Genomic DNA, 12,887 nt, shown 5'->3' on the forward strand with positions numbered 1-12,887 from the left:
ATAAGGTGTGTTCTGGATTACCCTGTTTGCATTGGCCAAGAGAAGATCATTCATTTGTGCTGCAGAAATATTCTGGCTGAGAGGACAAACATAGGGTGTCCTTCTCTTTGCACTTAGACACATGAAATGCAGTCTTTGGGAGATAGCTGTGTGATGGGATTGCCCTTTCAATCTTCATCTGAGTCTGATGACAAGTGGTGAAAATCAGACATTTCTAATCACTTTAAAAAAGATGTAGAAACATTCCCCTAAATATGATATCCCGAGTTCAGTGGAAAGAAAAACAGCAACATTTGGGTGGTGATGTTGAAAGCAAGACTACCCTCTGATGACTGGGATATAAGATGCTGCTGCTTGATTGAGGTGTTAAAGCCCAAATTTCAAGCAGGCAATTTTGTTTTACCATTATTTAAAGCATACTTAACCACAACAAAGGATGTTTCTCCGTTGGCTCCGATGCAAATCTGCCATAATATATACTTATTTTTTTAAAAGGAAAATGACATCTGGGCGTGGTGGCACATGCCTGTAATCCCTGGCCCTGGGGGAGGCCGAGTTTGGGAGCTGGGAGTTCTGAGTTTGTATAAGGCTAGTCAGGTGTCTGCACTAGGTCCAACACCAATTTGGCGAGATTCCTTGGGAGCAGAGGCCCTCCAGGCTACCCAAGGAAGGGTGAACTCACCCAAGTTGGAAATGGAGTAAGTTGGCATTTCTGTGCTTGATTGTCAGTGAGATGGTGCCTGTAACAGCCTCTGCATTTTCAGCCTGGTTGAGATAGAAGAACCCATTGCCAGGGTAGAGAATAACTCATCCTTTGCTTACGAAGACAGTAGAACTATTAGGAGTTTACATGATTTGGTTTTTTTTCAGTAGTGGACTTATTCTCTGGAATCAATCCATTATCTTTCAACCTGTGGTTCCATTTGTGACCAGTGATATATATTTAGTAGGTGGCTGAGGGTTAGGGGCATAGGATGTGGTCATGGAGTAATGTAAGGCTAACTGGTTCATTAAATGACTAAACCCATAACCTTGGCCTCATTAATTAGTGATGTATTTTAACCAGCTTAACTAGCCACACCCTCTGTGAAATTTATTACTGTTCAGTCATGACCTATGAGTAGTTTGCCATTTCCTTCTCTAGCTCATTTTACAGGTGAAGAAACTGAGGTAGACAGGGTGAAGTGACTTGCCCAGGGTCATACAACTAGAAAACGGTCTGAGGCTGTATTTGAACTTAAGTCTTTCCGACTTCAGACCCAGTGCACTATTCACTGTGCCATCTAGCTGCCCTGTGTTTTAACCAACTTAACTAGCCACACCCTCTATGAAATAGTGAAATATTTAGGTTTTTTTTTGGTAGGATAGAAATAATACTTTTTTGATCCATGCAAACAATGAAGTTTTACCTGCCATCCTGTCTGGTTTAGTCAGAGATACTTCTGCAGGCTGGACAGGCAATGCTGTGTGCTAGGGTGAGTCTTGCCAGGTGCATGTTGCCTTCTGGGTCCTCTGTTATACCAAACAACTCTCTTTAAAAATTGCTTAAGAGTTGAGCCAGTACCATAAAGGGTTTGAATATGACTCTGTTGTGTCCTCTGATCTCACTGTGTAGAATGGCTCGTGGGCAATAGATTTTAATTCAGCCTTGCATCCCCTTAATAAAAGGATTTGTTCTGTAAAATTTGGATTCAGCCAAAAGGCCACACCCAAGGACCTAGAAGGCCACATGTGGCCTCGGGGCCACAGGTTCCCCACCCCTGAAATAGCCCTCTGAGGTTTACAAAGCACTTTACCTGCATTTTTCCATTTGATCCTTACAACGACCCTGTGAGGCAGGTTTCTGTTATCATCCTCATTTTACAAATGAGGAAACAGATCCGGAGTGGTTAAGTGATTTGCTTGGGGTTGCACATTTAGTGTCTCAGGCAGTATTTAAATCCAGGTCTCCCTTACACCAAGTCCCTGTGTCACACAGTATGAGGCGATGTATTAAGAGGCCTGCTTTACCAGTTAGAGAAGTTGTTTCACTTCCCCCAGGGCCCTCCATCCTAATGTTGACTTTTTGTGCCCACTTTGTGCCCATTCATAGTTTGATGGAACCGGTTTCTTGATAGGCAAAAGATCAGTTCAGGTTATCTAAATCTTCTGATCAGGGGCAGCTGACCTCAGTTAGATTTCTTGTTTGGTTTTCCTTTAACTGACTAAGGGGAGATTAAGCAGTTAACCCAAGTCAATGTTCAACTCAACTAAGTCCCTGTTGGGAATGAAAGATCACAGGGGTCTCGTAAGAACTCTGTCTTTGCCCATACTTGTTTTGGGTGCTACCTTTCTTTGGGGGTGAGGGTGGGGTGGCAGCATGGGATGGCAGAAGATCATTTTGCTGAGAAGAGGGATGAAATGATAGAATGCAGATTAAACAGGAAGCAAAGTGGCTCTCCATCTCAAATAAACCCATAGCCAGGAGCAGAAGCATTTCGAATCTTCCAGGTTTTCCACAGTGGGCACCATTTAACTTTAGGTAATTAGGTAGGGATGAAAAGATGGGGGAAGAAAAGAAGTTGCTCCCCACCAAAAAACTAGATAGGCATTGTCCCTGCATTTTTAATAAGTTCTGAAAGGTGCCAGTCTTGCCCTCTAAACTGGACTGATTGGCTTGGTCCGTAGACTTGGCCAGTGCTTGTCCTAATGCTCATCAAACAGGCTGTAAAAGGTAGTCAGGGATTTTCTGGTTACGGTTTTTTTTTACTTGTTTAACTATCATTTGTACCATTTATATGGTACCACACCCTATCTTGTACTTTTTTGATGTTAGATATAACTTTGTATTCTTCAAAACAGCCCATTCATTGTATTGTTGAAATTGTAGCTAAAGTGTTTTGCCCAAAATTACACAGTCAGTAAATGGCAGAGGTGGAATTTAAATAAATGTAAACCCCGATTCCAAAGTCTGCTATCCCATGAAATACTTCATCAGTATTTGTTAAGTGATTGAAAAGCCTAAGAAGGGGACCCTCTGTCAGATGATTCCATCCAGTCTAGTATTCTACCTCTGACAGCAGCACCGTGACGTGTGTCATGGGAAGGCAAGGATCTTCAAAGGCCAAGGGTCCATCCAGAACATTTCTTACTTCCTGATAACTTGTTACATACAATCTGTCACCTGCAAATTTACCTGAAGGCTTCTTAAATCTCTTCATGTTTTGGTTTTGTGACAGGTTCATATTAATACAAGTTGCTATGTTGTTCAGGAAACTAAAAAGCCTTAAAATGGCAGGAACCCTTACACAACCACCCAAGGATTGCCACGCCGATAAGTATAGAATATTCACCAATTACTGGATTTATTATTATTTTTTAAGCCAGCCGGATCTCTAATGCAGTTAGTAACCCCCTTTGACAGATAGTGAAACAGTTGTAAAAGCCATTTATTACTTCTTGTCCACATGGCCATAAGCTGTGTTAGGTTTTCCAACTGACTTTGTTACACAATAACATTATTAATAATGCATAACCAAACCGCACCTTAAAGTCACAAAGCCCTGCTGTGACGTCATTTGGCCAGCCACCCATCTATACCATTGTTCTTAAGGAACTGACTGCCCCAGCACCAATGTATTTTCCAGTGTTGTTTTCATGGAAAGGATGACTTTATGTGGGGCTAATCCCCTCATTCATTACTTGGGCCTAGACGTTCTTCTTTATTTGGAAATTATTCAGTTTTGGAGGAATTCTTTTATTGAATTCCTCCTCTGAATAACATTATACTAGCTGTCAAATTCAGACCTTCTGGGGCTTCAGCGCTTTTAGTGAAGGATAAAAGCTAATAAGGCTGCCTAAATTAAATTCCTCCCGGACCATCCTCCACTCAGCTGTCATATTAATATTCCTAAAGTAGAGGCCCGACCGTGTTATCCCACCATTCATTAGATTCCCAGGACTTCTGATCACCTCGAATATAAATAGAAAATCCCCCATTTGGGGATTTATAACCCTTCATACATAACCTGCGTGGCCTTCTGTCACCTTTCCAGTTTTCTCACAGTTTCGTTCACCCTTATTTACACAATCCAGTGACACGGGCCTCCACGTTTTATTTTGCACAAGATACTCCATCTCCTGATTCTGGACAGTTTCATCAGCTGCCCCCCATGCCTGGAATGCTTTCCCTCCTCACTTCCACCTTCTGGCTTACCTAGCTTCCTTCGAGTCCCATCTAATGTTCTGTCTTCCGCAAGAAGCCTTTTCTGATCTCCCTTAATGCTGGTGCCTTCCTCTGTTGATATATCCAGTTTATCCTGTATATGAATTGTTTGCATGTGGTTGTTTGCATGTTGTGTGACTTCCTCCAAATTGGGACTATCTTTTTGTCTTTCTTTTCATCCCCAGCCCTTAGCACAGAGCCTGGCATGAGCCCGGCATATAGTAGATGCTTAATAAATGCTTTTTGACTTGAATGTAGGTTAATCAAAATATATAGAACCGAGATGTCACTAGCAAGTTTTGTACTTACACCAAGTAATACATAAAAGAGCCCTGGCCATGTGGTATAAAATAGCCCTTAGTCCTTGCTGGGTGGGGTGGAGTTGCGTGGGGTAGGCTGTCTTACCTTCCTACCCCCTGCAGGCCAGGGAAGAGCTTACTGGAGGAGGAAGGGAACTATCCAGTGATTTCCCATTTTAACTCATTATTCTTGCTAAGTGATAAGGTTAGTTGTTTCTATGCTGACAAAGAACTCAAAGGTCTGTCAGTGCCTTCTAATTTTTCCGGTGCCTAGGAGCAAAGCTCTGGTCTTCCTGCCTGAGTTAGGACTCTAGAATAAGGCGTATGATCCGTTGCATTAGCATAGCCATTGGGAACTGATGTAAAATGTGGAAATGTGGGATCCAGCATAATAGTCGTGCCTATGTCAGACTTCTACCAAAGTAAATTCTCAAATGCAGTGTTTGCATGTAGTTTCTTTATGGTGATGTTTGTAGATGAGCTATTAATTATGTTCTGATGTGTTTTTTTAAATCCCCTTGTACCTCTGTTTCATCATCTTTAAACTAGAAAATCTCTGAGGTCCCTTCAGGCTCCAGAATTCCATGATTGCACCTAATCAGGTGCTAGGTTATAAGACAGGCAGCCTAGTGAAGCTGACCAGGGGAGGTCTTCAGTTTCCTCATCTGGGGGAATTCAGTCCTCAGTAACTGAGATGTGGTACAGGTAGAAGCTGTTGGCATCATTGTGCGTCTCACACTGTAAGTGCTATGTAGGAGCATAGGTAAGGGAAGGACCAGTGTGGACTGGGGGTGGGTATTTGGAGAAAATGAGACAGAGTTGACTTTGAAAGGGAGCAGACGTCATGTAAGGGAGAAAGTACTTGGGAGGCTGGCAGAAAGGAAACTTGGGTTCTCAAATCTTGTCTGTGCCCCAATGAACTGTGTGGCCTTGGGCCAATGATCAACTCTCTAGAATTCACTTTTCTCATTTGTAAAAACGAGTCATAAGTTTTAGAGTTGGAAGGTACCGGTACCTTCACGGCTATCTGGACCAAACTCCTCATTTTATAGGTGAGGAACCTGAAACTGAGAGAAGTTAGGTAACTTTCCCAAGGGGTCATATAAAAACTAAGAGGTAAGGTTGGCCTATGTTAAGGATTCTTAACTTAGCATCTATGAGCTTGTGTATACGTACACATTCACACATGTGTATAAACACATATACATGACTACATAAACTTATATTAACATATGTACATATATAGATAACTTTTAATATAATTGGTTTCTTTTGTCACCCTGTGTATTTTATGCCATTTAAAAACATGATTCTGGAAAGACAACCAGAGGCTTCAAAAGAAGGGGTGCCAGTGGGGTACAGGATGCAAAGAAGGTTTAAGAATACCTGGCCTAGATGATCTCTGAATTCCCTTTGAGGCAGATTTCCATTTCAGAGTTTATGCTATTTAAATTGATAAAAAGGAGAAGGGGGAGAGATTTCAAGGTGTGATCATGGGAGGGACACAGTGTGCTGTGGGGAGGACATGACTGATTGGATCGGTAGAAAAAAGAGTTCATATTGGGGAACAGCAGGAGATGACCACGAGGACTCCCAGAGACCTGTCCCATTGTGGTTTTCTCTCCCTTACTTCAACAGGCCACTTTCCCAACAAAGCGATGCCTTCCGCAGGAACACTTTCTTGGGTTCAGGGAATTATCTGCAATGCCAACAACCCTTGTTTCCGCTATCCGACCCCTGGTGAATCTCCCGGTGTTGTTGGAAATTTCGACAAGTCCATGTGAGTATTAGATTAAATTGTTTTCATTTCTCCACTCGTCAGAAAATGAGAATTGTGTTACTCCAGGGGAATATTGAGTGGTCACACTTGGACAAAGCTATTTTTTGGAGGAATTTGCATAACACAAGGGCAACATTAATGAATAGAACCAGAACTCTGAAGTCAGAGGTTCGGGGTTTAAATTCTAGTACTCCAGTACTAACCTGTCCAACCTTGGACGAGTCACTTAACCTCCTGGGCCTCAGCTGATTTAACTATAATATGGTGGAGGGAGGATCGGATTAGATAGACTCTGTGTTTCCTTCTAGCTCAAGATCTACGCTCCCACAAAGGAGGGGAAGGAGAATTGCATAAAGACTTCGATGCCACCACGTGCATTAAGTAGTCTACTGTTGTAGACTTTATCACTGGTAATACAGATGTGGCCAGATATGCAAAAAAGGCCCCTTCACCACTTTTATTGTCAGAAACTAGGCAGTTGTGGAGAGAATAGAGATTTATCGAGCCAGATCAAAGTCAATTGCTCTGTGGCCAAGCACGTTTATATGCCTAATCCCTATTTTTCTTTCCTTTTTCTTTGCAGTCTTTCACGACTGTTCTCAGATGCTCGGAGACTCCTCTTATATAGCCAGAGAGATACCAGCGTGCAGGACACACAGAAGCTTTTGGGAACTTTGCAGAGGCTGGGGACTTTCAACTCAAGTAAGCTGAAAATTCGGTTTGCTCTGTGATTGAACTGTTTTGGTAAAATAAAGATGATCCCATCAGTCAACAGGCTGATTTGACAGTTACTGCAGCGAAGAGCCAGGGATACAAAGAAAGGCAAATGCCATCCCTTCCTTCAAGGAGCGATATATACATAATATAATACAGACAGGGTAAATTGGAAGTTATCTCAGAAGGAAGGTACCAGTACTGAGGGGGATTGCGAAGGGCCTCTTGAAGAAGGTGAGATTTGAACTGGATCTTGAAGAAAGCCAGGAGGTGAGGAGGGCACAGCTTAGGGCACTAAGCAAAAATGACTCCGTGACCCACTTTGGCCCTTCCCTCAAGGAGAGATCCCAGAATATCTCAGCAGCAAAAGTCTTCTCATTTCATAGAGGAGCAAGGAAGCTGACACCCCGAGAGACGAAGCGATTTGCTTATGGCTACGCAGCTGGCTAGTGGCCTTTGAGGTTAGGCTTTTTGGCTTGTTAGCATTAAGTATTTTGAAAGAAGAACTGAGAGAGTTAGTCACCTAAAATAGCTGATGCATTTTTTTCCTAGGGAATGTGAAATTATAGTCTTCAGGGAGAACTGAGATGAGTCACAGTTTAGAGACAATGATTGTGGAATGTGCATTTAGAATGAACCGTACCACTGTGGAGAATATCTCCAGAAACATTCTCCACCAGCAGGTCATTGCAGTGGACCTGTAACCCACGGTTCAGAGGGCTTGTGTCACTGGAGCATAAATTCTGGTTGGCCCTTATTAAAAAAAAAAAAGTCTTGAGCAGGGGTCTTGGCAACAGACCATGTTTCTGTCGTCCAAGGACCAGCCTTGATAATTTTGGAGAGGCTGGAATTTTTACAGCCACACAGACTCACAAAGACTACCTACTAGGGTACCGAAGGGTTGTGATTTGCATTGGTAAAGTGAGTATCCATATCAGTGAATATGGGTACTTAGGTTATTGCTTAATTAGATAACTTCAATTATTGAAATAGCGGTGAATAACCAAGGCCAAAGGTGAAATCCCCGGACAGTAGGCAGGCATTTATATTTCTCATTACCTAAAATCAATTAGAACTATATATAACAAGGTATGGACACATAGAGGTCAAGGGTTTCTAAGAGGAAAAGTTCAGGTTGTCTAAGGCTAATCACTTGATTTAGTTTGAGTGTATTTGAATCTCGCTTCTAAAAAGTAAAATCCTCTCTCTTCTGTAGCCTCATAGACGTAGTTTTGTTTTATGGACTTGCTGCTGTTCACGGTTATATAAAGTAAAAGGTTTTCTCCTTACAACCCTGCGAGGAATTTTGTGCAAGTATGATTTGCTTCGCTTTTCAGAAGAGGCAGCTGAGGAAGAGTGGTTAAGTATCTTGCCCACTGTCATATGGTTGTTGAGATATCAGTCTTCTGGCCGTGCTGCCTGTCCTTTAATAGACAGATGTGCAGGCGGTATTTAGGGCTAAATGATGATCTGTCAGTTTGTGAATCTGACGACGCTACAAAACATCTCTCTGAAAAAAAAATGTACATTTTGAGTCTCAGTGGGTGGTGGGATTTAAGGAGAGGGGGGATCCTTGACTCAGAGGCCTGCTAAATAATGATGTATCTGTTAAGGAAGGAAGTATTTGTAAAAATGTTAGTGTTAGAGAATTATATATTCAGAGCTGGAAGGGACCCCAGGCTATCTAGTCCAACATTAAAATCTCAAATCTCAGACCTGGAATTTTTTGTTTTTTGAGTGGATGTTAAGGAAGAAGGTCTTGAAACCATGCTCTTTGGAAGTGGTAGAAAGGGGAGAGAATTCTGGGACCTCTGTATTTACTATTAAAACCTCAGAGGTTGGAGAGGCTGTGGTGTCAGTTTGTGGACTGAAGGAATGATTATGTGGCCAAAGAACTATTATTAGAAAGACTGTACTTCAAGATGGAGAAAGGTTTTTCCAACTATTTAAATTTGGTCAAATACTTCAATTTTATTCCCAGGGTGAACTCACATCCTTGAATCAAGCTCTTAAATAAAGTTTATAAAATCTTCTTCCCCTGAACCTTTTGAGGTGGTGACTTTTGCATTTGCCCATTTTTGCATATTCCAACATCCAAGGTTTTTTTTTTGGGAGTGGTTGGTTGGAAGGGGCTGCTCAAGCTCATAAATAAAGTTTATAAAACCCTCCTCTCCTGAGCCTTTAGAGGTGATGACTTTTGCATTTCCCCATTTTTGCATATTCCAACATCCAATTTTTTGGGGGGGGAGGTGGTGGTTGGGAGGGACTTTCTTGGACTTAGCCTCTGAGATCTCTCCCAGCTCTGTATCTATAGATTCTAGGCTCTAAGTCCAAACCCCACTTTTTACATATTAGGAAACTGAAGTGAGAGCAAAGGAGATTTAAGTGATTTATCAAGATCGCTTGGGCAGTAAGTGATTTGAACTCAGGGCTTCTGACTCTTACTATTTTGTGTGACCTTGGGAAGTAATGTAGTATTGCCGGGTCTCAGATATAAAATGAGGGGGTTGACTTCTGAGTTCTGGCACCGTGAGCCAGTGTTCTTCACTCTGTACACTGCTGTTCCCCTGACTTGTGGACCTCTGGTGCCCTGTTGCAAGTGTGAGATCACCAACACCTATATGCCTGCTGGGCCTGAGAGAGGGGTCAGATTATATTATCCTTTTCTCAACAATAAGCCATTTTGGAATGCCCAGCAGGGTACCTCTGCCAGAAAGCTTTACTTTTTTGGAATAGAGCAGCCTCTGGGGAAGGTGGGGAGTGGAACAGTTATTCGGTCTCTGATCTTGGCTGGAGCTAACGGGGAAACAGAGCTGTTTTGCTCCCAAGAAAAATTTGTCATTTCATCTTTTGAGCATGAGAGAGAAATCATGGCAGCAACTCTCCTGGTAGATTTGAAAAGGCCATTGACCTGGGAATCTAGAGACCCAAGTTCTAAGAGTGACTCAGTCACTAACATGACTTTTGGCAAATCCTTTTCCCTCCTTGTGCGTCATCTTCCTTGTTCGGGGGCAGCTATATATAAACGTGTGTTCTTGTTTTTATTATTGTCATCATTGTTTGCAGAAGTTGGGGCACCGGACTTAGATTCCAAGGCGCCTTCCAGGCCTCACATTCCGCAGTTGTTCTGCGCTCCCTGCAGAACCAGGAGGAGAAATGTGCTGATTTTTACCGCCTCTTGTCTGCACTCGTCAGGCATCTCTCAGGTACCCTGGTGCTTCACATTTCTGCTGATTGCGTGCCATGGTGCTCCAGAAAAGTGAGGCGCCCTGCAGCGATCACTTAAATAGCTTCCCTCTCTTCTCTGCCCTTGCAGTGGCTCTGAGCCAGATCTTAGTCTAGAGGGGAAATGTACAGACACATCACTTACCTCTAGCAAGAACCAACAACTTGTTGAAGATTTCCAGCAACGAAGGGAACTTGCCAGGGTAAAGTCATTTCTGCTCCCCTGAGCCATTAGTGGGCATCAAGATGAAATCATCTACTTTAAAGACGCGGCTTTATCTGTGGGAATATTTCCACTGAAAACATGAGTATATTTGCTTTCGTACCTGGGTTTTCTGGCTACATGTGTGTTTGTCTCCTTGCCTTTTATTTGCATCTGCTGCATTTATATGTATGTTATTCGTGAACTCACAGGTTTCTACATGGAGTATTTCCTCCCAGTAGCAAGCCAGGTTTTTTTTTGTTTGTTTTTTGTTTTTTGTGGTGGGGGCCTCTAAGATTCCAGGCTCTGTGTGTTCGTTTATCTGTGGCCCTATGGCATTTCCTTGTTTTTCTCATCATTAAACTCTTGTCTTCATGCCCCAGAATTCAGTCACGGGAAAGCCTTCTAACTCTCCTTGTCTACTCCCCAATGGGAAATTCCAGCAGAAAACCTTACAGACACGTCCGGACAACCTTGATTATGTCATCACTAGATCTCTTTGGATTTTATTTTTCCCCTCGGGTATATCCAGACGTTTGTGTGTGTGTGGTTAATTTTTGTTGTTGCATGTGAGTGTGGAAGCTTCCTATAAGTTACTCTGAGGAGCATTGCCTTTCTAAAGCCCTTGCTATTTTTATTGTTAGCTTTTCATGCTCCAACGATGGTTTTTGCCTCCTTTTTCAGCAGAAAGCGCTGTCTCCCAAGTTACCCATGTTCTCTTGTCACGTCTCTCCCAGTCCTCCCCCTTCTTAAATTCTCTGTAGCATCTGATCCTCTTGGCCACTTTCTCCTACTGTATTATCTTTGGATTTTTTGGTACTGCTCTCTCTTGGTTCTCCTTTTACTCGACTCCTCTTGCTAGTCATTTTAAACTAGACTTTCAATCATGTCATGCCAGCTAACTGTGGGCGTAGCCCAGTGATTTGTCCTTGGGCCCTTTTCTCTTTTCCTGCTTTCTCTGTTGCTCCGTGATCTTATCAGCTCCCTTGGGTTCAGTGATCAGATCTCTATGCAGATGACTCCCAGATCTACATGTTCAGCCCTAGTCTCTCTGCCCAGTTGCAATCCTAAGAATGGCCTGTATAGGCATCTGAAAGCCAATATGTCCAAAACAGTGCTCAATCATCTTTCCATCTTTCCCCCCAGACCCGGCCTTCTTCTGAGCCCTGTTAGTGTAGGGTGCGCACTAACATACTTACAGCCGCCCAGATTCACAAGTTCAGCATCTTCCTCAGCTCTTCGCTTTCTCTCATCCCACAAGTCCTGTTACTTCTCCCTCCATTACTAGGTTAGCCACAAGAATAATTTTTAAGAATGCAGCAGTTTTTCATGAAGACCGTCTGTTTACTAAGGTGTGGGTTATAATCTCTGCTGGTAGATAGAATACTCACACTGATGAAGGCACATCTTTTAAGTCGTGAGATGAAAGTAATTGTAATGCGACATTGTTTTTAAAGCATTCTTGGCTTTACTTCCTAAACAGATTTTAGTTTTTAGACATTTAATTCTTTTCAAGCAACACAGTAAACTGAGAGGTATCTCCTAGAGGCTAGGAAGAAGCAAGGCATTCCGTCACCCTTTTCCTTTTTCCTTTCACTCTCTCCCCTTCATCTTGGTACAGTCATCCTCACTAGGTCTTCCTGGTGTCATCTGGGACTTGTGGCCACAGGTCATAAAATCTAGCCAGTCTGAATCACTGGCCTTTCCCAGCCGTGGTGCCCAGGAGCACTGGGGCCACATAGGGCACACTTGCCAAAGACGTGATTTGGTGCAGACTGCGATTTGGTGGAGGCCTGCTTCTGTGTTGTACAGATGGCTCACCTGGGCTTGACAAGAGGAAGAGAGAACTTGGTTTAGCCTGTCACAGAAAAGGGCAGCTGTTAAGCAGCTCTGATAGTCCTTTGCCTCTTGTTCCCCTGCCTCACTGCCTTTCATTTCTTATCTGTTTTGCCATCCCAAAGATGGTATCTGGTGCATTGCTTAGTGGTATCAAGTAGAATCTGAACCCAGGAGAATACTTATCAGTGTGCAGCCTGACTCTGCAGCGGTCAGTCGGGGGAGGAGGTCCCTGTTGCACCGCCTGGGGGAGGGGTTTGTCTTCATGTTGTAAGTTAAAGAGAAAACAAAATTCTCCTTGGGACCTCAAGCTATACTCAAGAATAATTCCATTTTCAAATTTTGCTATAGCATGGTAGTAAAACTCAGTTAGCTAAGTGGCTCTAAATCTTGTGATTCTAAGGTCCTCTGAATCTTCCTTGAGTTTTCTCTACTTCTCTAATTCAAAACAACTACCATGAGCCCATGTTTTGGAGGAGCTTCACAGCTTATCATAATCATATGACATAATATTCATAAAGTGCTTAGCATAGCTCCTCATATATAGTAGGCACTTAATAAATGCTTGTTCCCTCCTCTCTCCCTTTTCATAGAGATACTTGGTATGTCCCACCTTTCACCCCCCAA

At 42.8% G+C, this 12,887-nt stretch overlaps 1 protein-coding gene across 1 annotated transcript in view; it reads left to right on the top strand.

Annotated features, from left to right (window-relative positions):
* Positions 1-12,887, top strand: part of ABCA1 (ATP binding cassette subfamily A member 1) — a 155,786-nt gene that overhangs the window by 42,689 nt on the left and 100,210 nt on the right. The window contains exons 4-5 of the mRNA XM_036739172.1: positions 6,142-6,283; positions 6,867-6,985. Coding sequence (XP_036595067.1) covers positions 6,142-6,283; positions 6,867-6,985 — 261 coding nt within the window. The remainder of the gene's footprint in view (positions 1-6,141; positions 6,284-6,866; positions 6,986-12,887) is intronic.

Source organism: Trichosurus vulpecula, chromosome 9 (genome assembly GCF_011100635.1).
Source record: "Trichosurus vulpecula isolate mTriVul1 chromosome 9, mTriVul1.pri, whole genome shotgun sequence".
NCBI classification, from domain to species: domain Eukaryota; kingdom Metazoa; phylum Chordata; class Mammalia; order Diprotodontia; family Phalangeridae; genus Trichosurus; species Trichosurus vulpecula.